Source organism: Solea senegalensis, linkage group LG15 (assembly GCF_019176455.1).
Source record: "Solea senegalensis isolate Sse05_10M linkage group LG15, IFAPA_SoseM_1, whole genome shotgun sequence".
Taxonomy (NCBI): Eukaryota; Metazoa; Chordata; class Actinopteri; order Pleuronectiformes; family Soleidae; genus Solea; species Solea senegalensis.
The window spans coordinates 13,206,532-13,233,357 of NC_058035.1; the positions used below are offsets into that span (position 1 = coordinate 13,206,532).

Genomic DNA, 26,826 nt, shown 5'->3' on the forward strand with positions numbered 1-26,826 from the left:
TGATTTCATTTTCAAGTGTCATAATTAAATGAATGTAAAGTTAAGTTGCCAAACACAGATCATTTCAGACATAATGAAAACACAGACGCTATTGAAATGGCCTCAAACACAAACAAACACAACTTTAACACTTTATAATCAAAGAGGTATTTCAGTTTACATTCATCAGACATTAAGTGTTCTGCAGTTAGTTTCTGAAACAGCCCAAGTTTATATTCCTGATATTCTGGACAATAAAACAAAGGATTAAATGAATTGTTCTACCTCGCTCAGAGCACACAATTGCCAGGGGCAGGATTCCACATCTTAGCTGAGCACAAACAGATCAGTGAGTTCTGCTCAGGTTCTGGTGTCAAACAACAACAACAAAATGAAAACAAAAACTCACTGTAATTGAATTGAAGGTAACATTTTGACTTGTAATGCCTTCTTCTTCTTCTCCTTCTTCTTCTTCCACAGCAACACAAATGTTCCTTAGTTACATTCTCAGTTCATTATTCTATCAAATAATCCCCAATAATATGACATGTGGGAAATGACGTATTTCAGCTTGAACCCTTAGAACTCAGAGCATTTAGGCTGCTTTTTCCATTATGTATGTACAGAGGCTATAAGAATATAGTGTGCTGGATCCTTTATTTCAGCACAACCTCTGCAATCTGATGAAATTACTTCTTTTTTTTTACACCTGAGCAAAGAAATTTGGAAATATGTCACAATTCAGAGTTCACTTGGCAAAGAAAAATGGTATATTTTGCGACCTCTGCACAATTATGGCTACTCCCGTTTTTTTTTGTTTTTTTTAATATTTGATGTGAAATGAATCATACCTTTGACTCATCAACACAGAAGACGAAAAAACTAGAGCTGAAACGATGAATCGATTATTAATCGATAACTAAATTAATTGACAACTATTTTGATTGGTTTGAAGCTTTTTTCATGATTAAACAAGATTTTCTATTGTTTAAGCTTCTTAAATGTGAATATCTTCTTCATTTATTTGCCCTGGATAACAAAGAAATCATTAAAAGTGAATCATTTTGGTTAGTGGACAAAACGAGACATTTCCAGGTTTGACGAACACCGATCAACATTTTATAAGGTTCTCTGATATTCTATAGACCAAACGATTCATCGAGAAAATAATCGACAGATTAATCGATTATGAAAATAATCATTAGTTGCAGCTCTTGAAAAAACACATTTTAAGTGCAGTTTCAGAGCCTGAAGATTTGATCTATAAACACACACCCCCAGGATGTTCATATAAGGAGTTGTGTATTATTCCCACGGCCATTTAACAAGGGTGCGCATGAGCACAGATCTGCATGAGCATGGATTGACTGAACCACTCAGTGAATCTGCATGAGGTCACCACAATCTGCATTATAAATTATCGAGATTATTTCTGGTGTTAAAATATTTATCCCGCATTGAAATGAGATGTTCGGGTGGCAGCACAAACTTCGGTGCTTCTGTGCAGAACAGTGACATTAGCAACTTCACCTGCCTCTGTTCCGGTGTAGCATTTATTGTCGTGTGTGTTCTCAGATACAACAAATACACACAGCATAGGCGGAAAGACCTCTCGTCCTCACAACACTTGCTGCACCCATACACAGCATTAAAATGAGCGTGAGCACTTCATATAAATTTCAGGCCGACGCCTAAATGATCCCTATGGCAACAGCTTTGCAGGATGTTTGATAGTGATGAGGAGACTGAGGATGCATGTAAGGCCTCATCTGCATTGTCATTGATGAGCAGCATGATGGGCATTGTGGCTTAAATATATGAATAAATGCATGAGTGAAAATACAAATGACATGCTTTACACTTGTCTCTTCATTTACATTGAAGCTAGAGCTGAGCAGAAGGTTGGGCTTACCCTAGACTTGTCTCTCATGAGGCCACTGACATGGTTTTATGCTCTGGTTGTAGAATTGCAAGGACATAGACTCTATTTTCTTGTGGCTGTGGACTCACTTATATAGGACTCAGCTGTGCAAGGTTATTTTTTTTTCCACCATTCCAATTTCAGAGAGGATAGAAGGAGGAATGTAGCCTCTCCATCCTAACTCTGATATGGACTGGAGGGCGCTATGTTTTTTGTGTGAACAGTTTAATTTGATGGAAGAAATGCCTTTATTGTTTGGGAAGTATAATCTGAGGTAAATTGTTCTTCGTGTGCGTGCTTGTGTCTGTGTGTGTGTCCATACAGCGGCGCTAATGATCAGCCGCCTCCATCAAAGGCTGTGAAAGGTGTTGCCCTTACGTCGCCCTTGATAGCAAGTGTCTGGAGAGAGAAAAGGGAAGTGTGCTTGCGAAGTCACCTCGACCTGAATGGAAACGTCCGCACTTCGATTCCCGCGTCTGTGGATTCCTGGGGAGAAACTAAGGCTCAGTCCTGCCATGAAGAAAACAAAAGTGCACTTGCAGAGGATGAATTAAGATCGGAGCAGAGTCGGCACGGTATTAGTCAAGGTAGGTGGCGGAAATTCATGTTTAGGTCCATCTTTCTTTGGAAACAGATCTTTCTTAAATTCCATGTTTATAAAAATGTTTATAGGTTTATCAGGATCAGTTGCAGAAACTATTGTCATAGTAAAGGTCCAGTGTGTAAAGTTATTGACATGTTTTGGTGACTGCAGATTGCAACATCTCTGCTCACTCCACCACTCTCTCTGCCTCCCTTTAATTACACTTAGGCACAGCTATTTCTCTGTTTGTGTGGCAAGCTTCCACTTTAGAATGTCGGAATGCCTACATACGACAAGGCCCTTGCCTTGAGTTTGGATAAAAGACTTATTCTAAGGCCACACCTTACACTCTTTATTTTGAGGCATTCATACGCTCACTCACAAACATAGTATTGAGAATGTCGGCCAATAAACCTCCTAAATATTATAATCTTTCTCCGGTGAAAAACATGGCATGGCAATGATGTAGAGCGTTTGGCTGAATACAGAGAATGTGATCCATGCAGCAAAGTTAACGGATGTAATCTTAACATAGGAATATTAAAGTCCATCATAACTAAATTCGATAAAGATATTACTTCTTTTTTTTCTTTTTTTTGTGTAAATAGTTTCTGCATCAAGTGAATCACCTAAATAGATCAATTAAATCTTTTAGGTTGTTTTATGTGTATTTGAAAATACATTTTCAAGGCTAACATTTGTTTATTAATTGGACAATAACTTACATTCCCAGAATATTTCATCCAAATATGTCCTTTACTTTTTGAGTAATGCTGCTCAGACAGACAGAACCTCATTTCTCTGTGATAGATTTTTTGTCTTTTGCTGGTGGATCCTTTTGATGTTTGTTCTCCTTCATAGCAGGAGCTCATTTCTCTCCACTGATAAGCTGAAACAAATACAAACAAGCACAAACAAAGAAAAGCTCTTTTACGCCCATGCTATTTATATATTCCTGCCATGGGGTCGGGATTTCAAAAGGGGAGCTTGCAAGATGACGATAAAAACAAGTTGGACTGCCTTTAAGCTGTTCTGTTCAACAGTGGATGCTTTGTGAAGCCATGGGTTATCATTTAATTCCCCCAGAGCTACCACTGGATTGCTCCTTGTGTTTTCATGATTAATTGGGTTTGTTTTGCTGTGACTCAGTCCCTTTTTTCTCGTTTCCTCCTCGTCTCTCTTCACTGTCCCTGTTGACTGGTTGAGGCGTCAGCACGGAAGGCTCGGACACAGGGGTGATGGAGGGAGGAGATCATTCAGTGGGGGGCAGCGATGAAAGCCCCTCTGAAGCTGAGTTTCCATCAGGGAGAGAGGAAGGGCTGCTGGGAGCTTATGACCATGAGCAGATGAGCTCTTACTGCCTGGAGGACATGGAGGATGGTGACTCTCTGGTGTCAGAGCAACTCCTCACACCTGGATTTAAAGCAGGGCCACCGGGCCTCAGCTTAAGTCCAGCCTGGTTCTTGGCCTTTTTTGGAGAAGAGTTTTTTAGTCCCGAGGTGATACAGTACGCAATGAATCTGGGACAGCACACAGGATCCCCGTGTATTGATGTGAAAACACAGGTAGGTGAAGCTGTGAAGGTTCCTGCAGTGAGTCATATATGACCTTTACTATATTTGTTTGAACAAACAGAAACTGATGTATTTATCTAATGCTCTCACAACAACAACTGAAAGGTATTTCTTTCACATGTTACAGTAATGGGTTGTGAGTAGCATGTTGTGTATTAATGCCATTATTTTTTATCAGAGGTAATAAACTCACTGTTTCTTTGTGCATATCCTCCATACAAAATGTTGCCTCCAAACGTTGAGATTTGCGAAGAAGTCCAGGAATTATTTTCTTAACTGTAATGAAGTGGGGCATGGTCAGTCTGGGAAGTCAACGGGACAAGAACAAGCTGGGGCGTTAAGATAATTGGCATATTACTCCCGACAAACTGCATCTGAATATTAATATGTTGAACTTGGCCTTTGGCAGGGGAAGCCATTATAATTTCCAAAGGAATATTAATGAATAGCTTTTGTGTTTGCACACTTTGATTGCATCACTATTCCTTCAGAGGGTTTGTGCAACAGCTAATAAGACATTTTAGGAGATGGGCTGTTGCAGCGTCTCATTCAATTGGCTTCAAAAGAGCTGTTGCATTCTGTTGCCACAATGAACAGTGCACGGAAATAAAAACTATTTACCACACACACACACACACACACACACACAATGGAAACACCTAAAGGCTTCTCTAAATCAAAGGCAGTGTGGTGTAATTGTAGCACCTTTGTTTGATTGTGTGTGTTTTTTTCTTTTGAACAGGAACTGCAGCAGCAGCTCTTAATTGAAACAAGAAATTTGAGGAAAACTAGAAATTTCTACCTGAAGCTCATTCAGCAAGAGAGACGAAATAAAGGTTAGGTGCCCATTTTATAGCACGGCTAGTGTATGATGGTCTGGATTTCTAAAACTGTGCATCCTGTATCGCACAGGTTCAAGGAGCAAACTGATGCTGTCCAAACTGAAGTCCCAGTTTGAGGAACTTCGATCCAAAGTGGTGTTTTTGGACAGTGTGAAGAAATACCTGGAGGTACTGAAGGCGCACGACAATGTCTCACATTCCGCTTGCTGATAAGCAGTTTCCAATGCGTGTTAATTATCTGGATTTTAATTATTTCTGCAGGTTGTGAGAGTGGAGCAGTTTGGTTTGGAGGCTTCATTATTATCCTCCTTAGCTGTATGTGGACCTGACTCTTTGGACCTCCATCCCTCTGAGGATCCCTCTGTTTTGAACTTTGGCAAAAGCAAAGGGAAGAGAACCCTGCAGGCTGGGTCTCCTCTGGGCCTCATGGCTTACCTCTACACCAGGTATTATTGATGAGAGTTTACATTTAAAATGTGTAAGCCATTGCCTCTCGTGAGGTTGTGTGTTTTGAGGTTATGTTTCACAGGGTTGGGAATTCCTGTTATTTAAGTTCTGTGTTCAATTATTTATCCTTACTGTTTTAATGTGCCTGACAAAGGGATGTAGCCAGATAATCACATGATTACTCTACACTGAAGATGTTTCACAATAAGTACAAATCTCCTACAATATGGGCTTGTGTTTACACTGATCAACAGCAACATTTAGTATTGCTGCTAAAGCACATATTTTAGCTGCAACATTTGTAAATAAAGCTTTTCTCAAACCCAGGGGCCATAAAAGTGCCACAATTTACACAGAGGGCCATATATATGCAGAAAATCCATGCACAATTCCTGATTCAGTAAGTTTCACATTTAAGTCATTTCGTGTCTACTATTGCTTCTGCTGAACAAACTCACATAAATAAAACCCTACATAGATGTTTGTTTCTGGTTTGTGCACAGAAAATATACAGTATGTTTACAGCACATGCAAAACACTTATGAAACCACATATGAAATGAGCTATCCATAAAAAAGATTAATGGGTACATGCAAAACCTTGCTTTATCTGAAGCGGACTCCAGACACATATGCATTTGCATATTTTCCTTCTCTGCCAAATATACATAACAGAAATGCACTCACTCAGTGGACATCACACTTATCACTGGAAAAACATGGTTACCAGAGTAATCATTGTTGTTTATGTATACAATTAACTAAATACTGTGACTTCAGGCCATACATGACTGAATCATACATTAAATGAAATAGGCAAACTCCCAACCAGAAAATCTTGTTCCTCTTTATCCTTACAATTAAGAAGCACATCATTATTTACGATTTGATGTGGAGAGACGTGATGTTTTTAAACATCACGTGTTGAAATTGTCTCTTGGGGAAAGTAGTAGCAGTAACAGTGACGTGGCATAACTAGTATCTTAAAATAAACTTAGATTAAAAGATTCTAGGGAGTTTTCATTTAATGTTATTTATTTATTTATTTATTTATTTAATTGCTTCTCATTTTACATGTCATTGTATGACTCCCCAATACCCAAGCCCATGAATCCAAACCTCCTCGAATTCATTTGGATTCTAGATCTTCCACACATATTCTAAGAGTGCTTGAAGGGAAATTCTTAAGAATTGTGCTGTGGTTATCAGGGATGAGGACAATGATCATGTGGTATATACAGATATATATATATATAGAGAGAGAGTTCACGGAAAAGTTGTTATTCAGCGGTTGTTTTCATCACAGAAATGCTGCCATGGAGGGCTACATCCAGCAGTTCCTGTACACCTATCGTTTCTTCTGCTCTGCTGAGCAGTTACTACAGTTCCTGATGGACAGATTTACCAGTGCTGCAAGGTACAGTAGCAGACTTTTGGTAGTTAAAAATGGAAGCTCAGTGGTAGAGCGAGCCATCTTACGACTGGAAGGTTGATGCTATATGCGGTATGCTTTTCATTCCAGAGAAGGTCTGAACATGTCAGGAGACAGTGAAAAGATCTTCCATCGCTCCTTGGACCTGCTCCAGTTCTGGATTACAGACTGTAAACAGATGGACTTCACACCAAACTCCAGCATCGTAGCTACATTAGAGAGCTTCCTTAATACTGAGGTACATCACATATAACCTGTTACCCAACACTGCAGTTAAACTGACTGTATATTATGATAGTAGCATGACACACAGTAATTATAACTTGTAGCTCCTTAATGCTAAATTATCAGACACTATGTCCTTGGACAGCAAAAATCAAAGAAAATGTTGTTTATGTAATTGGAATGTGGTGGATTATCCTCATCAGCTTTTAAGATTTTGGTGCATGTTTCACTTGTTTGCAGGTGTCTTTATTAACAAATTACTGTTCTTATCGTGTAATTGGTAAACTTTATTTTCCCACAGGTAATTCCTGTAGACAGCCGGGGAAAGGACCTTCTTGCTGCTCTCCACGGCCCCCCAACTATAAGTTGGAGCCAAAGAAGAGGAAGTCTAATCAGTATTGAAGAGGAAAATAACTCTGTGTGCTTGCATTCATCTAATGAGGTCCGTCACATTCATGTTGCTTTGTGTGTGTGTGTGGTAATAAATAAATAATACATTGTTACTGCCGTCTGTACTGTTATAACACGAGTGTGTTTATAGACTTTAATTCAGAGCATGTTGTTAAATCTTGAAATCTTTCAGTGGAGGATCTCCAGAGTGGTGGATCCCTCTGCATCCATATCAAAAGAGAAGGCCTTCTCCATTGCTGCAGCTTTGCCTGTGCCGTCCTACAGCGCTCTGGTGAACGACACAACCACCGTCTACCTGCACAGTGAGGACCGACTCCCCTTCAGCCAGAATGAGTACAGTGCACAGCACTTAGCCCAGCAACTCACTCTCCTGCAGCAGGTATACGATACTCATCCTCCAAACGTTTGGTGTCTAGTGTTGTTGTTTCTTTAAACCACTAGAGGGAGACACGTCTCTACAAATGCATTGCAATACACTGATTCATCTTTTTTTTTTTTAATGCAGGGAATGTTCCAAGGATGTCATCCAGTTCATTTCCTCAACTCTAGGGTACAAGGGATCAGAGACAATGTGTTAATCCCAAATAAGTGAGTACGTTGTTTCCGGCTTTAAACACTGACTATTGACTTTACGGTGGAACACGGTGTTTTAGTGAGTCGCTAAGCCACTACATGCTTTCAGAATACCACCAGCACTCCACAGCATTTAGCGCCTGGTACTGGTGTTCAGATGCTTGTGCTAGACAGCCGTGTCAAGCATGTTGATCCAGTGTCGCTCCACAGTAGTTCAGCTGGTTTTAGTCTTTGTCTTTGATGTAAAGTACAACATACAAAATATTTATAGTGTCAATGTCACCACTAGAGATTAGGATGTACAGATATATAAATGTGTAGCTGTTGTGTATATATAATAGGGATGGGAATGGGTATCAGTCAGTATTGGTGCAATACTGGTCAAAATCAATGGATCAGATATTGAACAGATAGAAATGTCAAATCCTATATATCGCATGCTTCTCTAAGCACAGACTGTAAAAATGTCATGTTTGGGCTGTTTGTTTGTTATTTATGGGAGAACAATATTTGTTACACAGTTGGAGAATTATGTCTTTGAAATGACTCAAATGTGTTGTTATCAACTACATACATTCATAAATGATCTAATATAACTGTATCGGACTGATATAGATATCGGTAGATACCCAAGTTTGTGGTATTGGTATCGGACACAAAAAAGTGGTATCGTCCCATCCCTAATATATTATGTATAATATCTATATAATATATTCAGTGTGTGAAAAACAATTGTGATCACAGTGGGAGGGACACTAATGCTTATTTTCACTAGCATCTGTTATTGATAAACAATATCATTTACTCCAGCATTTACTTAAACCCGCATACAAACAATGAATTCACTGATTAATTCTGGTAAAAATCAAGTTATTTTTTAGCACAATTTTTCAGCTCTGTTTTTCCCCTTCCCATATCAGGAACGTGTCACAGCACATCCCGCCAGCAGAGGGCAGCAGTGTGCAGGTGTATGAGGGGACTCCCTCAGACAGCCACCTGCAGCAGCTGCTCACATATGCTGACAGTGTCACCAAATGGATCTCCTCGGAAATAGTTATCTGTGACTCCACCAGGGTAAGAGGAGCCATACAGTTACTGTTAAACTCTGACTTCCCCCTATATGTGCTTTCTCATTCTTTTATATAAATGTACTATATAGAGCAGAAACCTGACGTTTTTGTAATGGCTCTACTTTTGCCTTTCAAAAAGCAGTTATTTTATGGGATACTTTTTGACCTCCAACCTCTTCCTCATACTTTCATAGAGACACTGCAGTCAATACTTTGAATCCTCCCATACTGATATGTTCTCTCACATTTTCTGTTTCATTCATTTTTAGAATTAAACATAGGTTATGTGATTGTTGTATTTTATCTGGCTGACACACCTTTCCACCTGAAGTTCAACTTAATTGTTCGTCGTAAAATGTATTAAATTATAAATTATCCATTTTTTCAGGTCAAATGAAAAAAAAAAAATCAGCAGTCACAGTGATTCAAATGCTGAACAGTCCACAATGCTCTGACAATAGATGGTATTTTCCAGTTTAGTAGCTTCATTATGTAGTCTGATGTAGTTCAAAGAAAAGCTTAACAGGGTTTTTGCATTTTGCCTTTTTTTTATCGCTGTTGTCTTCTTTCACAGGCACAAGTTACTTTAGTGACTAAATATTTATGGATCGGAAAACATTGCTATGAATCGAGGAACTTTGCCACCGCCATGCAGGTCCTTGGAGGTCTGGAGAATGTGACTGTCAGGCAATTACCAGTAAGGCTGCATCTCGTAAATTTCCCCTCAAACAGATTCTGAGTTGTTGAATTATGTCAGATGCCCTCGAGCTAAATGTTTTCTTCGGCTGCGGTGGAACTTAGTTGGTGTTTAATTAGTTTTGCAAATGAGAAATCATCGTTAATGCGTTTAAAGTGAGGAGGAATGTGGCCAATGAAAAGAGGCAGTTCACAGAAACTCAAAGTATTAAAAGAATGTGTCTTCATTTTGACGCTGCTAAATAATCTCTTGCCAACAGGTTTGGAAACATCTGCCATCCAAGGTGTTTGAGATACTGGAGGAGCTGCGAGCTGTGCAGGTGTGTGTGTGTATGTGTGTGTTTGAGCAGTTACACACTATGGTGTTTGTAAGTGAAGCTTATATGCTGGTCACATGTGAAACCAGGCTGCGGGGCAAACAAATCGATAGAAAAACAGCTCCAAGCAACTTGCTTGTGCGCAGCGAGATTGCAGCTGGTTCTCCGTCTGAAATCTACACTGATGCATCAAGCGGAAATGTCATGCCTTTCCTGTTGCCCTAAGATCCAGTTCATTTATCCTGTGGATAAACTTCCTTCTCATCAGATGTTTCTAAAGAGTGACGACTTGTGTCTGATGGCGGGGGAACACTTTAGGACGAGGCCCACCCTGTTACCAGCGCACATCCTGGCCATGCACGTCCAGCAGCTGGAGATCGGCGCCTTCACGCTCACGACTGGAGCGTACAAGTGGAGCAAGCTCAGGTGAGAGTCCAGATCCTTTTTAGATCTGAAATAAGGTAGGGTTGTTCTAATTGTGCCCGACCAATGTTTTGTCCTTCAAAATTCAACTCCAATTGCTTCTATCACCCAATCAATACAATAAAGAGGGGAAATTCCAGTATTCTTAACCTAGGTTATTGTTAACCTATCTTAATAAATGTGGGTGTTGCCATGTTAAGACTATGGAAGGAGGTAATCTGTTGGACCAATTTTAACCACATTTATGTAGGTAAATATATGAAGAAAATAAACAAAATTGCCATTCATTGGAATGACAGTATTCAGTCAACATCAAACTATTCCAGAATTATATTGTTGAGGAAAATACTGGCCTCATTTTGAACATTTATTAGTTGAAATAATGTCCATCGATGTGTTGTACATCAAACAAAACAGATTTTTTTTGTTTGATTTGCTTTTCATCAAAAACTTTCCAATCCTTAATAGAGCATAAACGTGAAACGATGCATAAAAAAACGTGGAAATTCGCCTAATATGTCTCGTTTTTGTGACGCACAGTATGAACAGTCAGTGTCATTTACAAAAAAAACAACATCACATCTCCATGTACGACAAAGTTTGCCAAATAATTTTCCCGTGTCCTTCTTCCTCAATCGAATACGGTTGACCAGATGCTGAGGTCACATCAAGTGGCGGTTGGATGGTAATGACGCAGCTGCTAAAATGGGCTTGTTGGTAGGGATGCCAGTGTTGCGCCAGATGGAGCCTGTGGGATGGGGTTCAATTGGAAAAGAGGTTTTGGTCCAGATGCTGGGGTCAGATGATCTAGCAGGGAGAGACAGAGACACAGCTGTTTGGTGTGGACCCTTGTTTCTACCCAAATTAGGTCACAGACAAAAGCTGATGATGCTGCTGAGAAGGTAGAAAATGTACCTAGATATGTATTCTTTTCAAATTTCAAATTTTTTAGGAGCATTGCAAAGGTTGTGAGTCAGGTCCACGCCTTCCAGGAGCTGATGTACCCTTACAGTCCTGACCGAGAGCTGCAGGCCTACCTTCAGTGTCGCATTGCCGGGTTTGTCACCTCTGACATTCACCTTTTGGCTGCTGACCGCGATGCCAACTTCCAGCAGTCCAGTGAGCGGCAAACGCGGAGAATCCAGGACACACTCAAGCGGGTAAAGGCCACTTTCCTCTGAGCCCCGGTCTAGTCACAAGTCATTGTGACTAGAGTGAATCACCATCGACAGGTCAACACCTCATGACTGAGGCTCTGTGCCCATGGCTTGACCTTCACGTCCCTCTGTTGTCCCATCAGCCAGCTTGTAGACTGGAAAAAGGATGTTGCCTGTTCCCTGTTGGTCCCCCATAACCAAAAAAGGCACATACTTCTCCCTCAGCTGAACTACCAGCATGTTCATGATTATTTGTGAACTGTCCCAGAAATGTAGCTCTTAAGGGTCCCATGTAATCGGCCTGGAATACCAACATTTCAAGCACCAGGGCCTGGGAGGAATGCACACCAAAAAAGCCACCACTTGTGTGTGGTATTTTAGTCACTTTGTTGTTTTGGAATTGATCACAAAACCTATTCTGAAGCTTCACTGCATGATAATTGTTGGTCAGCGTTTATTGTTGCCATAGCTGCAATTGAAATAGGGCCATAGAGAATCATGGGGGCAACAATGCATACAGTACATTCAATCTAATCGTCACACAGCAGGTGAGGTGAAAAGTTGTGCGACCAAGTTGAAACCCTCGTTCCCTTCTCTCCTCCACTTGCATGGCCAACAACAGGTTAATCCAGCCTGATCAAACATTCAAGTAACCACATTTAGGAAAGGAGAAAAACATCATGCAGAGAACCTTTCTATGGACTGAACAGTTTGCTATGATTGATTTTGTCGAACTTGCATAGATCTGTTTGTTTACCGCTTGCAACTTTACCTAATGATATTTTTATGACTATATTGGTAATTGTTATCTAACGTGAGCTGAATTTACACTTTGTGAACTAATTGCATTTGTTATCAATAGTGTGTCATGAAGGTCGCAAAGCTTGACAAGCTTCCCATTACAGATAAACTCAACATAATGACATGTGCACAAAACGTGATTTGAGAAATGATCTTTAGCCTTTGTCTATTTTTCTATTTTCTGGCTTGCTCTCTCTCTCTCTCTCTCTCTCCCTCCCATGGTTTTCTGTCCTGAAGCAGAGCGTGAAGATGGAATGTGTCATGCTATGAAGATTTGCTTAATTTAGCCAAATAAAATACATTTTATAAGCTCTCTCTTGCCAAAACCGTGCTATTGTCAGATAACATCCGTGGTGGAATGGCTACATGGCAGGTTACAGACCTCAGACAGGGAAGCTTGGCTTTTCTCTCCTCCTACAGGGATTCGCATCTTGTGGTGATGAAAACACTGAACATCACTGCAGGTTTTGCTGGTGAAATCATTTTTTATTTTAAGCCAGTCTGTTACACAACCTATAGATTTTTACAGAATGTTTGTGCACACCCTCACCAATATCCTCGCACATTTATCCCTTGTTATTTGTTGACAACATTGATGTGAATTTCTTATTGCTTGGATTCTATGTATGTATGTATGTGTGTGTGTGTGTGTGTGTGTGTGTGTGTGTGTGTGTATCCCAGGTATTCCTTATGTTGTGGGTACATAAATATTATGGGGACTTGTCTCCCAAAACGTTAATTACTACATTTTAAGGTGAAGACATGTTTTAAAATTAGGTTAAGGTTAGGTTTAGGGTTAGGATTAGGCCAGTTGTAGGTTAGAGTAAGTCTCCAGGAAATTAATCTAAGTCAATACAATCCTCTGAAGTCAACCAGTCTGTGTGTGTGTGTGTGTGTGTGTGTGTGTGTGTGTGTGTGTGTGCAGTTCATTAACAGTAATAAATATGAAGACAGACAGATGACATCACAAAGCTTGGTTAAATGGCGACACCATGCCGATAAGAAGTTGATGTTAAACTCCAAATAGACTCAAGTATTTGGGTGGTATACATAAAAAGTTTATTCAGTTGTTTTACAGCTCTATAATCTTTTTTTTTTTTATCAGAAATCTGAAATTTTCTTGAAATGTGTCACTTTCCATGAGCAATCCTCACAGATGTGCTTTAAAAAAATCATGAAGATGTTAAATATGTTCTTAAACAGGGGTCGTGAAGAAGACCTATTCCACTAAAAATTACAATACAGTGATTGCAGCTTTTCCTCCGGGATAAACAGAGTGAGCAGACAGTGCTGAGGAAATAGGCGCAGTGTGAAGGCGACGTCCCGGGGGTTTTTATTGTTATCTAACGGGATCAGTTCGCATCTTCAAAGCTTCAGAGATAAATAAAAAAAAAGAAGAAGAAGAAGTCCCATCGGGTTGATGGGACTGCTGCCTTCACAGCTACAGATCACCGATAAAGGAGACAACCAGGCCCGGCCTCTATCTGCATTGTCATATAACTAAACGATCAATTTAGTGCCATTGTCCCCGAGCTGCTGTATGCAGAGATTCCTCAGGACAGGGCCGCGCAAACCCCACAGGTCATAGGCGCGGTCTGTTCCAAAGGTGGCTTCTTTGGCTCATTATGTATTAGACAAAAGTTGTCTGTCGAAAGTGCTTGTTGTTCATTTATACTTTACGGATAATCAGCGCGTTTGATTCCACCTGTGCATAATCTGCTTTCTTGTAAAACGGGATTGTCACTGGTTTATGTGAAGCCTGTCCTTTCTGGACTTGCGTCTGTTTGCGCTCCCAGGGTTCTGCGGCTTCCTCGCAGCTTGTTTTAGCATATTTACATTTGAACGGAAAGACAATCAACTGTAATTGTGTCGCTACTGTAATACCTTTGATCTGTAATGTTTGAAGCGCCTGTGCCAAATGCTGCCTCTCGGGTTGCCGGCGCCAGCGCACACCAGGGTATCAAAGACATGTCAATACCCCACACACACACACACACACCCACCCTCCATTTGATAACATGAGTAAAACTATGGCTTCACAAGGCATTTTGGGGTTTTTATGAGGCCGCAATGCAGAGAATAATCTGGCACAAACAGAAGGTTTTACGCACACTCTTGTGCGTATTATTTCCGTGTGTTCACTGTTAATTATATATGTGTAATGTTTTCGATCACAAGGTACGTGGAGCAGCATTAAAATAAATATTTTTAAAAACTTCATTAGACTAAGTTTCTGTCTCTGATGAGAGACCACAGTCACTGGCCTTTGAGGAGCTGCTTTAATAATCATCATTTAATGCGGCACAAATAAGTTTAAATGTAGCTTTTGTAAAAGAACAACCATAAAAGTACTTTGGAACAGGAACAAGTATTAATAGAATACAAAGTTTGGTCTTACAAATTGCAGTCGAAAGACCTCACCATGTAAAACAGGTTGGATGAACGTTTTAACATTTTTAAAACAAGTCAGAGTAATGCGGAGCAGTAAAAGTTTATTAGAGGTTCAAGGTTCCCTTCCCCTCTTTTTCTCTCTCAATGTGATGTTACATACCCAATGGGTACAGATATATATGTAATACATGATTTATTTATTTATTCATTCATCTATTTATTTATTTTTACCTGATATTAGCTCTCTATTTGCGCCTGTAGTTTTTTTGATTGTCTTTGTTCTGTTCTCTGTGGGAAAAACACATTTCTACATTACTTCAAACTATATCTCCAGGACAGAGGTGGACCCTGCAACAAAGCAAAACTGCAGACATTAAATTATATCTATAGTTATGCCTTGCCTGGTCAGTCAGACTCTTACTTTCTGTATTCTTACAGGCCTGCAGTTTCAGTCAGGGCAGACACATGTATGAGCACAGGAGGACTCTCACAGACTCACTGGCGCCAGGTCTTCACACACTCACAGGATATGTAAAGACTTCAATAACGAGCCATTAACCCCTAATCATCGCGATCGATCAGGCGTTACAAGGGCCTCCACACATGCAAATGGCGAGGAGCGCCGGGCCCCTATAAAAGCTGACACTGCAGCAGTTGCTTCACACACTCGCTCTCGACATTCGGTGGATTTACAGGTCACTGAGCAGCACTGACAACATGGTCAAATATTTTTCTGTGGACTGGCTGGCCCAGAGCCACCGCAACACCACAACCACTGGGGAGCACGAACTTGGCACGGATACTGCACTGACCCACAGACCGCATATGCCCTGCGTGGTGCAGCCGCGTCCCCCAACTTTTGGCAAAGGTTACTTACAGCCGAAACCCAAACCAACAAAGCCCGTTGATCTCACGGAACAAATGGACTCCAACAGGCCCCTGGACTCCACTCTGTGTTCCTCACCAAGTAAGTAGCACCAGTTTAAAAAAAACCCTCTATTAACAAGTGATCCACTAATGGCGCACAAACAGTGTTTATAACACAGCTTGTTTTTTTCCTTTTTCTTCTCATAGCGTCAGAAATTAGCGGCTATTCCTCCGGGTATGAGAGCGAAGCCACTTCGTCTGAGTGTCACTCTATGGATGAGGAGAAGGACGGACCTCAGCGCCGTGTACGCACGAAGTTCACACCCGAACAGATAAACAAACTGGAAAAGATATTCAACAAACACAAATACTTGGATGCTGGAGAGAGAGTGAAGACCGCACAGAAGCTGAGCCTCACAGAAACTCAGGTGAGACGCGAGTTCATGTAAACAAATCAACCACGATGACCTTCATTAACTGAGACTGTATTTGCACACTGGATGTTAACTTGATTGCTCCCTCTCTCGCTCGCTCAGATCAGGACGTGGTTTCAGAACAGGAGGATGAAGCTGAAGCGGGAGGTGCAGGACTATCACACTCCCCAGGTCCCGTCGGTGATGTTTCAGTCTCTGCCTCCAGTTCAGTACCACATGATGGGACAACAGCGGCCCCATTACCCCGCGGCTGGACCCCATTTTTACCCGATCTCCGTCCCGCAGATGGTCCTCCAACAACCGATGTCCCCTCACCCTCCTCCTCATCGTCTCATGATCCACAATCCTCATTACTACTGATGATGAACTGTCTCCCTGAGACCCTTCCGACTGCAACACTTAAAAAGAATCAAAGAAAAGTGCAATACAGAGTTTGTTTTATTTGATGTGCATTAATAATGTGTGTATTTTATTATATTTGATGTAAAAAAGTGATTCACAGAAAAGTTTATTTATCAGAAAATAAAAATATATCTTCTATACTGCACTGGACTTGCGCATTTCATTGCATGACATGTATCATTTATAGGTTGTTGTATTTTAACTATATCCCAGCTGAGCTACAGAGCTCTTATCAGTTGATCTTTATTGTAGGATTAGCTCAACATGAATGGATTATCCTCGTCTCTCCCTCTTTAGAAGGGAGGAGGAGAAAGCACAGATAAACATGGCAACTGTCCACTCAGACGAAGCATTGTTTATGTTCTTATCACAGCTCACTGTATGGATCAGTTGATTTGATCCTCTCTGAGATGATACAGACAAATCAAATCACTGAGGATAGACAGAACTTTTTATTTGACATTATTCATGATGAGCTTCACTCTATCTATCGCACCCCCACCACCACCACCACCACACACACACACACACCCCCATCACCCCCACCTTTCGACAAAGACCGCCCAGATGCGCTGCTGCTTTCATATTGTTTGTCCTCATCTCTGCACTTCAAACGCCAACTAACGGGCAGATCATGGTCCGACAATTAGTCCCAATTAAACCGCTCATTGATGAGTTTACAGTTAACCACAGGGGTCCTGAGGCCATGGCTCCAGAGAGTCTGGACTTTAGTGTGGCCAGAGAGTCTGATCTCTGGTTTTGAAGTGTGAGGCCTGAGGATAAAACCTGATTATGTGATGGGATTTGGAGATAGCAAACTTGATTCACGGCAACTTAACGATAACAAAACGGGGACAACAGAGTTGTGTCTGCGTGCAAAGTTTCTAATCCTGTATCTCGTGCATTATTTGCAGTTACAGTGAACTTACAGTTAGGACTGAGGGATGGATAAGGCCGACGACATCACAAGAAAAAAGTTTATAATTAGCAGATTTTGACTGACACGATTGAAGATGAAGAAACGAGTTTAGTGGAGCTTCTTTAAAATGATTTATTTATTTAGAAAACAACTTCAAACTACAAACAGGAACAAAACATGATTATAAAATGTTGTGTCTCAAAGTGTTTGCACATCACTTAAACACTAGAGCACAACATGCTGACCCTTTGTTATATTACTATTTTAGAAAGCAAGAAAAGAAAATAGTAAATAAGTGCCTTGTTGTTGAAATTTCCTTTGACATTTTCGGTTCGGGTTTTAAAATGTTGTACTTGGTGAATCTCCTGTGAAGGCGCCCATGGGGCCCGTCAACAAATGTCTCATTCAAATCGACCATTCAAGGATCAAACGGGACTTTCTCACTTTCTATGCGGACGCTCTTTCACAGCGGTCACACCCACCCACTCCCAACATAACAAAGACTTCTTCATCAGCAGTTTGCTTGATGCGCAGACAGCTGGGGGGTCTTCTGTCTGCGAACTCCACAAGTTACAACCAGTCGACAACCTGGAAACATCTTAAACAACAGGTGGAGCCAGTATGTCAGAAATATATAGTCAAGACTATAGGAACAAGGGTCGTTTTATTGTCTTACATTACCAGCAAATACCTGCTTAGACATAAATGGATCTATCACATTTTCATCATGGATTTGTTTTTGCATAATAGCTCACATTATAGGACACAGCCTTACATAAACAGGGCTATAATCTGAACCACTGTAGTGGCGGATATTGCCCCTAGAATCCGTTTATGCATAAATCTTTGAGTCTGATGTCAGGTATCTGATACTCAGACTTGCTGGCGCCGCAGCATCGCAGCCAGCCATGAACGTGAGAAAAACCACAGCCCAGCCTCTATTAACCTCAATTACAGCCACCATCAGGTTTCTATCGTTCCGCTGAGAACCCTTTGCATATGCAAATAAAGAAGTGTGCCCCTCCTATATACTGGCTAACAGTCACCCAAGGGGCCAGCAACTCTGAACCGCGCAAAACTTGCGACCACTTCTTGGCAACAACATGGCAAACTTCTCTGTTGAGTGGCTTTCCAAAAGTTATTATGAGGACACGTCGTTGCGTTTGAACTCCAAAGGTGAAATACGGGACTTAACAAACGGACCAAGAAGCCTGCAGTCACCTCCGAACTCTCCAAACAGTAAGTTATAACTTAAAAAACCAACAACGTTGTTTCAAGAGCTTAATAAATGCTTAAATGATTCTTGCGAAACTTAAACTCTGCTCTTCCTTCTCGCAGACAGTTGCGGCTACACATCTGGATCTGAAAGTGAGGTGGCAGATGACAGCGAGGAGGAAGCCGCCCAGCAAAGGAGGATAAGGACCAAGTTCACTTCGCACCAAATCAGCAAACTGGAGAATATCTTCAGCAAGCACAAATATCTGGGCGCCACACAGAGGAGGAAGTTTTCTGAGAAGCTGAACCTCTCCGAAACTCAGGTGGGTTTGAGGCGGTGGTTACAGAAACCCTGTAAATACACACGCAGCTTTTCTACATAATGCATGTTATGACGCGTCATAGCGTCTTCCGATTTTGTGTTAATTAAGTTTATTACATAAAAACACTCGCTGATGACTGTTCTTTGTCTTCTTTAGGTGAAAACGTGGTTCCAGAACCGGAGGATGAAGTTGAAACGAGAGGTTCAAGATCTGCGCCCTGCGTTTCTGTCGGTCCCGGCCGCTTTGCTGCCGCCTCTGCTGTTTCAGCACCCCCCGCTAACTGGACAGCTCCCCGCAGACGGAGGCTTCTACTCGCAGCTGCAGCCGCTCCGTCGAGCGTCTCTGCCGGCTGCTGTGCACCCAGCCCTCCTCCATCCACGCTTCTACTGAAATGAACCGTCTTTACATTTTCTCACCACGATTCCTGTCTAGAATCTAGACTATTGTTCTCTCTAAAATAGAGGTTGTGAATTATAAGTGTGATGCACTATGTAAGTATATCTAATAATGTATATGATGCTAATAAAATAGTATAACACTGTGAACATCCATTCTCTTTGTTTCACATTTTGATCCGTCTGAATTGTCACACTATTTGTAACCACACGTAACCTCAGCTAACTTTCATTTGGAAATACTATGAAAACGTATCTCCATTGCACAAACGTATGCATTCCACAAATGTAGATGGTCATTAGCATTATTTATGTGGCTTCTGTCAGTGATGTAACACATATATGCCATGTGTCACATCACTGATGTAACAAAAAGAACAAATGGTGCTCGCTATAGTGCTCCTCTTTTCACCATGTCATTTCTCCCCCTTCTTTTCAGAATAACTTTCACAGTGTTCATGCAGAATTAGGAATCATGCCTTTCATTCAAGCAGTTGTGTTACAATATACTGTTAAATATTTTTAGGCTTCATGTTACTTACTGTAGGTGATTTTTCTTTTTCTTCTTTAGTTGGCCAAGTGATCCTGAGCTAAGTGCAGAATGAAATTGAGAGACAAGATGAATAAGAATTGACGATGCTGCTGTTATTACCTCATGTTTAGGAGATTGATGCTTTATTAATGCCTTCGAATTTACAAGCACCATCTAAAGAGTTCTCTCTTTCTTTCAGCATTCAGCTGTAACCTCAGCACGATCAAGGTTTGTATAACCTCCAATCACCACTTCACCTCTGGTGACACTGGGTATTTTCTTCTAATGCTCTGATGAGAAATGCATCTGCCTAAATAGAGGTTTACTTTAATTTTCTCAGCACCAGTTGCTCTTGGGGAAATTTCCAACATGCTGGAAGCCCCTGGGATTAATTCATGTCTTTGCATGTCCTGCTTGGGTGTTTTGTTTTTTTCATCTGTGCTGTCTTATTACTCTTTTGTCATGACTCTTTTGTGAGAGAGTACATTTGGCCCTGTAGATAGTTAGGTAACATTTTGAAGCTGAAGTTAAGTCTAAGTTTATGTGTATAGACCATTGAGAAACAACCTTTGTTGACAAAAGTGCTGCACAATCAATACAAAATATTACATGGAGAAAACATTAAAAGAAGGAAAACCAACAAAATAAGTCATTTTATAATAAAAAAAGAGATAACACTTCAGATGTTTTTTCAAATCTAATTATAAGAGGTAGGCTGTTCCAATGTGGCAATTAGACGGCTTAAGAACAATGTGTGAAAAGTGTGGAAAAGAAAAGGTTATGTTTCACTTTTATTCCAATTAGCGCTTGCTTTGTCTGTCACATGACGATGATGAGTATAGGTCAGGTCAGGTGATTGTGGAAATTTAGCACCAATGTTGTTGCGAGATATAGTCGTGGAAAAAAAAAATAAAGATAAAAGTGAATAATGAGACATCAGAGCAGAGAAATGCGAGGACTTGGGAAAACAAAACGTCTATCTTCATTTTCATATGTCAGTTTGGTTGAACCAGTTGATGCTAATGCTAACACAATGCTCACAACAGCTGAATGGAAGTGAAGCAAAGCCACAGTCAACAATAGATCTACTGCAAACCGTTGTAGATATACTTATCTGGCAACCTCTTGTTCAGAGAAATTACTTTAAAATACTCTGTGAGAGACAGATGCTGCTGTGAATATGCCAGTTTCCCCAGAACATGATCACATGTTCTATAAACATTAAAGAAATACTGTGATAAGATGGATAAGCTCATGCCTGACAAAATCCCCTCCGCCTTCTACAAAACTGCTAGTCTCCCTGTCTGGAACAGATGCTTAATAACAGTCACATCAGTTGAACCCCAGGCAAATGTTTTTATTCAGTGTCCTGGGGCACGGCTGTAAGCTGTTGTCATTGTAGTTTTTCACCCTCAAAAGGAACATCAAAGCAGAGGTAACAGCTCGATCATTGAGATCCATTGAGCTCTATTGTCTCCTGATTGAAGAATTCACACTTACTTGAAAGACTCAGAGGGACGGCGCCCTCAAGTCTGCCAAAGGTGTATATTGCCTCACGCTCAAGTCATTATGTGGCACCAGCTAAATAGGTGATTGAGTCACTCTGTCATAAAGTGGCTATGTCTTGTTCACTTATGCATCCATGCTATTTGTAATTCAGAAAAGGAAGTGCCTTCTGGTAGAGCGATTGCATTCACTGCGGGTTATCGGCCACTGACATACGCTGTGTCGCTCAAATCATGCTTCCTTTTCCTGGCTATATTTACAGCCACATGCCAAAAAAAATTTCAAAAAATGCTTGGATGTGTTCAGTGGCGCCTTACACTCAAAGTGCATCTAAAAGACAGACACATACTGTCACCTCCCACCAGGAGGCACAGTTATCAAAGGAGATGGTTAGAATTCCATGCTCCAGTATCTGCTATAATGAGAAGAACATTACTCATTTAGATGATTACTGAACCATACATTCATTTATACAGCACCTCTGTGCAAACCACCAGACAGTGCAAGGCCTCAGTCTGCAGCATTAACTGGAGTAGTAGTTCCTGGCACTAATGGAAGTATGAGCATCAATAAATGATCCATTGTTAGAAGTCGAGGAGTGGGCGAGATGAATGACAATGAGCGTTCGACTGATCCTTTGAATCAGGTGAGTGGGTAGGTGAAGAGGTGCTAACGGGCCTCACTAAAGCTGCAGTGCGATGGCAGCAGACAGCCTGGAGCCAAGGAGTGATGATGAGGAGAGGGCAAATGTTGCTTACAAGTTCAAGGAGAGAGAACCACTGTAAGGCTTCAGGCTATTATACAGTATATGATTTTCAGATCAATTATTATAACATGTATATATATGTTTAGTGCACTAGGCCTTTCTGCATAGAGTTTGCATGTTCTGTGTGGGTTTTCTCCCACAGTCCAAATACATGCAGATTTGGGGATTAGGTAAAGTGGACACTCTACATTGTCTCTATGTGGCTCTGTGATGGACTGCAAACTGTCCAGGGTGTGCCCCGCCTATTGCCCTGTGTCAACTGAGATTGGCACCGCACCCGTGACCCTCATGTGGAGGATAAAGCGGTTGAAGATGGATGAATGGATGGATTTAGTGTGGAAGTTTAAATGTAGATTTAGCCCTGGGATGACTCACAAATTGTGAGGTCAGTTAAGGAAATGCTATTAGATGGAATACTCTGAGAACAGTGAAAATAATATTGACACTGTTTTCAAGTTAATATTTTTTTAAATCTTTTTTGCTGGATGGTTTTGGCTCCACGTGTCGTGAAGAAAGTATAGAACTGTTGTCATTGCTCACTCTGCTTATGAGCATTTTTTTATTTTCTAAAAAGAAGACATGACCATTTGTGGCCTCTTGTCATATTTCAATCATCTAAAACCTTTGCCTGTAAAATGTTCAAAGTATTTAAGGCTAAAATGTTATCACATTATCATCTATTTCGCAATAAAAGTAAAGATACAAGTCTCAAAACTATGCTTATTATCGCATAGATTTATATTATGACCATTTTGAGTGAGTCATTGGGGATTTTCAAATGCATGACTTTTTTTTAACAAGGAAAGCTTGGATTGTTGGTACTTTTATGTGTGTGAATAATTTTTCCACTACTGCTTAATGCTTAGTTTCTTTTATCAAGAGTAAAAAAAAAATAACATCATTATGCAAATGTGTATATGTGCAGTCTGAATTTTAAGCTTGAACAACAACAAAAAAAAGATATTATTTGGTAGTGACACACTGCGCTGTTTTGGCAATGCATAACAAAGACACGTTTGGCAGCAAATGAAGAACATTGTTATAAATCTGTTTTTGTTTTATGAGATTAAAGCAGCAATACTGAGGCAATTTCGTGGGCACTATTTCCCATCAGAGTTGTCCAAAAAATTGCCTAGTGTATCACCACCCTAAGTCATTTATGTGCATGTAAACATAGCGATGTAGAAATGGATGAAATTGCTTCAGCCACCCAAAGTGAAAGACAGTGCAAACAGTCACAATGCATAAACAGTATTTAGAGCAAAGATGGGTTTATTAAAAAATACAACAAATCAATCAGCAATATAACAATATAACTTTACTCCCCACTCACACAAACGAATGAACCCAATGCAATATTTCATAAAAAACAAAATGAGAGACAGAAAAAAAAAATTGCGTCAGGGTATGTGGATCGCAGCATCCCTGTGTGTGTGTGTGTGTGTGTGTGTGTGTGTGTGCGTGTGTGCACGCACACTTTGAGGCCAGCTGTCACGCAGAGAGGATGATGAAATGATGGTTGTCCGGCCAGTGGAATACCTCTGCAGCCCCATTTTCCCATGCCCTATGCCTCTTTAAAGCTACATCTCAAAGAGGTATATGCATAGGAAAAAGGAACAGCGAGTGCAAAGAGCATTGCTGTCCCGTCGCTGCTCACTGGAGCCTGGAAGGCAGGGATGTAAGAAAAAAAAAAAAGCCAGTCAGTTACGTGGCTTCATGTACAACACAAGTAATAACTCACACAAATGATATTGCAGTGTTAGTGGGTGAGATTACTTCACCTCTAAAAAATGAAATGACCCAAAAAGTGTCCCAAAAAAACAACAGGACGACAATTTTCTAGTTTTTAAATAGTAAAATAAAAGAAATCAGTTTATAAAAATGCACGAGGCATGAAGAGGACTTACCCTGTAAAGCACCAGATGAGTCTCTCCTGGGAAGGCACCTCCTGTTGGCCATTTATCCCTCCTCAGGGACCTTGAAGATGTTTGAGGAAGACAGTGTAGTGCTTGTGTGTGTGTGCGCGCGCTCACTCAGCACGTATCCTCCCTCCTTGCTTTCAGTCCATGGCGACACACCCGTGAAAAAAGAAAGTAATAATAAAAAAAAATGCTTCCTTAGATTGCATTTACATGTAGCTCAGCCTCTGACGCAGAGTTCATTGTCACTCGTGCCCAAATCACTGAAGTTAACACTGAAGTTGTTACAATTAGTCTCTTTTTTAGAGTTATCTTTCTGACAGACACCAAGTGAAGTGAAGGAGAAAGCAAACACAGAGTACAGCTTGTTCCTGCTGGTGAAAATTTCTTATCTGCTCTGTTTTTTGTTTTTTTTACTCACTTTCTCTCTCCCAGAAGAGGGGCCCCAATGGTTCTCAACTCTCAAGGTCTCTACACAAGGACTCTCACGGTGTGCTGAAGTGAGACAGTAGGCACACACACACACACAGGCCATGTAATGTGTGTGATGTGCAAAGGAGGGGGTATTATGGTATGTCAAGGCCAGTGCAGCCAGCCAACGCTTTTTGCTCTCTGGATAAGTGTGTTCTGTTTGGCGCAGCTGCTCAGAGTATATGACAAGAAATGATGTACAAAGGAAGATCTTTGTTAGATCAGAGCGCTGATGCACCTCAGGTCACGTCAAGCTGCAACAGGGGTGATGTGAGCTGAAGATGCCTCAGATGCATCAGTATTTTGTATATATATAACATTACAATAATAGCAAAGACGGAGCTTGGAAGAGGTCGATGTTGTCTCTCTTCATTGCAACAAGCCAACAATGATTTTCTAATCTAACTAAACACAATAACGTATACATATTCAAAACAAACGTATAAATCTTATGACGCAGCTTGTCTCATCTTTAATTGCACACTTGAGTGTCAGATCCAAAAATAATCAATAAACCAAACTTTTCCATCAGCAATGTGTGATGAGGGAGTAAATCGTCTTTATCTTTATATTTTATGAGCTATGATGACTTTGGAATTTTAGTTTTCAATTAAATAGCACAACATGATGAGGAGATATTCTTGTATAGAGATGATTATGAGCTGAAATAGTTTAATGGTTTTTTCATTTGCCAACTTTTTCTGGAATGGAATGGAGAATAAAGGAAAACAGTTTCATTTATTGACCTGTTATATATCATACAGAGCAAGGATTCCTTTTATTTGACTCTTTGGAGTGTGTTTGAAAATATGTACACTCTTAATATCTTTTCAAAGACACTGTTTTGTGTTCAATTTGTATGCATGACATCACCAGAAGTCAGTGTCTTGTACTTATACCTGAATCATCGTCATTATGTTACTGTTTTTTACCCCAGACATAAACATAAATCCTGCACACCACCACTTGGTGGCAACAGTTTCAAGCCGTGGCTGGGGACAGAGTGAGGAAAAATAAAATGAGTATAATAATGTATTTTTCTAATGTGCAATTAACAACTTTAATATTTTGCCATTTATATAACTGCAATGAAATCTGATATCTACAGTGACTGTGTTATTGTTACATACACATGATCAAGGTCTTACTCTGCTCCTGCTGTAATTGTGTTCTGTAAATACAAAACAACGTCTTTTACAGTTACGTCTTTGGACACATATCTGACCAACTAATGGCTGGAAAAAAAACAAAACAATGGAACAAACTGTAGTGCACCTGCTCCTGTTTTTTTTTTTTTTATAAAAAGTGATGGACTAATATCCTCCAGTTTCTCAGAAGGGCCCGCTTTTAATTGTGCACACTTTAACATGCTGTTTTTAAAAAGCCACTCTTGTTTCATCAGCGCGAGGCAAATTTGTGCAAATAATAAAATAATAAAACAAATGCAGAGTTGAGCAGAAATGTCTGGTTCCACAGAGAGGAAAACGAGAAGGCAACAAAAACCTGCTTGTTCATCTAAACACATCTGCCAGGGAACTGGAGCGAGTTCACTCAGCACAACATTTCCAAGGCAGAGCGCTGTGTTAGTGTTTGACACTTTGACAGGATGGGGGCATGATATTTTGTGAACTGCACAACACAACAAGCACATGTATTTGTCTTTGGGCTGCAGTCGGCAATTTGGGAGATCTGTCATGCTCATTAGCAACAAACGGGTTCAGTTTGACTCAAAGCACCTGCCATGTAATTATGCAGGAGACAACGAGGTGCGGATAACAAGCTACGCCTTAGCTCCATAATGTCTCTGTGGGTTGGTCCACTGTTATGATGAGTCTGTACTAGTTATGGGTATTATAGGTTAGATTTTGTTCAAATCATTCATGATTGCTGGAGGACAAAGCAAACTGTCTTCAGTAACTTCCAGACTGTTACCTTAACACAGAAATGTCTACTATTAACGTCTTCAACTAACCTCTTATCTGTTGAAATCTCCAAGATTCACTTAAGCAGAAAATCTGTCCAAGATATATTTGAGTTATACGGGTGTTTTTTAAAGACCTGCAGTACGTCAGAGCTGAGCTGCTGTGGTCTCTTAACGTGGCAGGTCTCCATGATTGTGCTCATGTGTCAGTCAGACTTAGGATATTTTTTGGGGGATAAATTAAACTGACAGGCATTGTCCTGACTACTGTCTATTATCGAGGGATTACTGAGCTGTCACAAAATGATTGTCTTT

At 40.5% G+C, this 26,826-nt stretch overlaps 3 protein-coding genes across 5 annotated transcripts in view; all 3 read left to right on the top strand.

Moving 5' to 3' along the window:
* Window positions 1-26,826, top strand: part of LOC122782042 (kinase non-catalytic C-lobe domain-containing protein 1) — a 43,719-nt gene that overhangs the window by 16,072 nt on the left and 821 nt on the right. The window contains exons 17-31 of one of the 3 annotated variants that reach the window (XM_044046231.1): window positions 2,225-2,487; window positions 3,690-4,048; window positions 4,800-4,893; window positions 4,970-5,067; window positions 5,161-5,345; window positions 6,652-6,762; window positions 6,868-7,015; window positions 7,304-7,444; window positions 7,586-7,792; window positions 7,919-8,001; window positions 8,907-9,060; window positions 9,631-9,753; window positions 10,013-10,072; window positions 10,338-10,495; window positions 15,280-15,386. In XM_044046231.1, coding sequence (XP_043902166.1) covers window positions 2,225-2,487; window positions 3,690-4,048; window positions 4,800-4,893; window positions 4,970-5,067; window positions 5,161-5,345; window positions 6,652-6,762; window positions 6,868-7,015; window positions 7,304-7,444; window positions 7,586-7,792; window positions 7,919-8,001; window positions 8,907-9,060; window positions 9,631-9,753; window positions 10,013-10,072; window positions 10,338-10,495; window positions 15,280-15,376 — 2,281 coding nt within the window. In that variant the 3' untranslated portion in view covers window positions 15,377-15,386. Of the gene's footprint in view, window positions 1-2,224; window positions 2,488-3,689; window positions 4,049-4,799; window positions 4,894-4,969; window positions 5,068-5,160; window positions 5,346-6,651; window positions 6,763-6,867; window positions 7,016-7,303; window positions 7,445-7,585; window positions 7,793-7,918; window positions 8,002-8,906; window positions 9,061-9,630; window positions 9,754-10,012; window positions 10,073-10,337; window positions 10,496-11,444; window positions 12,764-15,279; window positions 15,387-26,826 lie in introns of those variants that run through there. The other 2 variants (XM_044046230.1, XM_044046232.1) reach the window with 2 other exon arrangements.
* On the top strand, window positions 15,539-16,599 carry vox (ventral homeobox). Its single transcript, XM_044046233.1, has 3 exons — window positions 15,539-15,808; window positions 15,916-16,136; window positions 16,245-16,599. The coding sequence occupies exons 1-3, from the start codon at window positions 15,559-15,561 to the stop codon at window positions 16,500-16,502; spliced, it is 729 nt and encodes a 242-aa protein (XP_043902168.1). The 5' UTR covers window positions 15,539-15,558; the 3' UTR covers window positions 16,503-16,599.
* Window positions 18,365-19,464, top strand: vent (ventral expressed homeobox). Its single transcript, XM_044046234.1, has 3 exons — window positions 18,365-18,702; window positions 18,802-19,001; window positions 19,158-19,464. The coding sequence occupies exons 1-3, from the start codon at window positions 18,567-18,569 to the stop codon at window positions 19,389-19,391; spliced, it is 570 nt and encodes a 189-aa protein (XP_043902169.1). The 5' UTR covers window positions 18,365-18,566; the 3' UTR covers window positions 19,392-19,464.

Excerpts from the sequence above, each read along its gene's own strand:
- vox (XM_044046233.1), top strand. The coding sequence starts at position 15,559 with ATGGTCAAATATTTTTCTGTGGACTGGCTGGCCCAGAGCCACCGCAAC. Across the intron at positions 15,809-15,915 it reads CACTCTGTGTTCCTCACCAA|CGTCAGAAATTAGCGGCTAT; the intron begins GTAAGTAGCACC and ends TTCTTCTCATAG. Across the intron at positions 16,137-16,244 it reads TGAGCCTCACAGAAACTCAG|ATCAGGACGTGGTTTCAGAA; the intron begins GTGAGACGCGAG and ends TCGCTCGCTCAG.
- vent (XM_044046234.1), top strand. The coding sequence starts at position 18,567 with ATGGCAAACTTCTCTGTTGAGTGGCTTTCCAAAAGTTATTATGAGGAC. Across the intron at positions 18,703-18,801 it reads ACCTCCGAACTCTCCAAACA|ACAGTTGCGGCTACACATCT; the intron begins GTAAGTTATAAC and ends TCCTTCTCGCAG. Across the intron at positions 19,002-19,157 it reads TGAACCTCTCCGAAACTCAG|GTGAAAACGTGGTTCCAGAA; the intron begins GTGGGTTTGAGG and ends TGTCTTCTTTAG.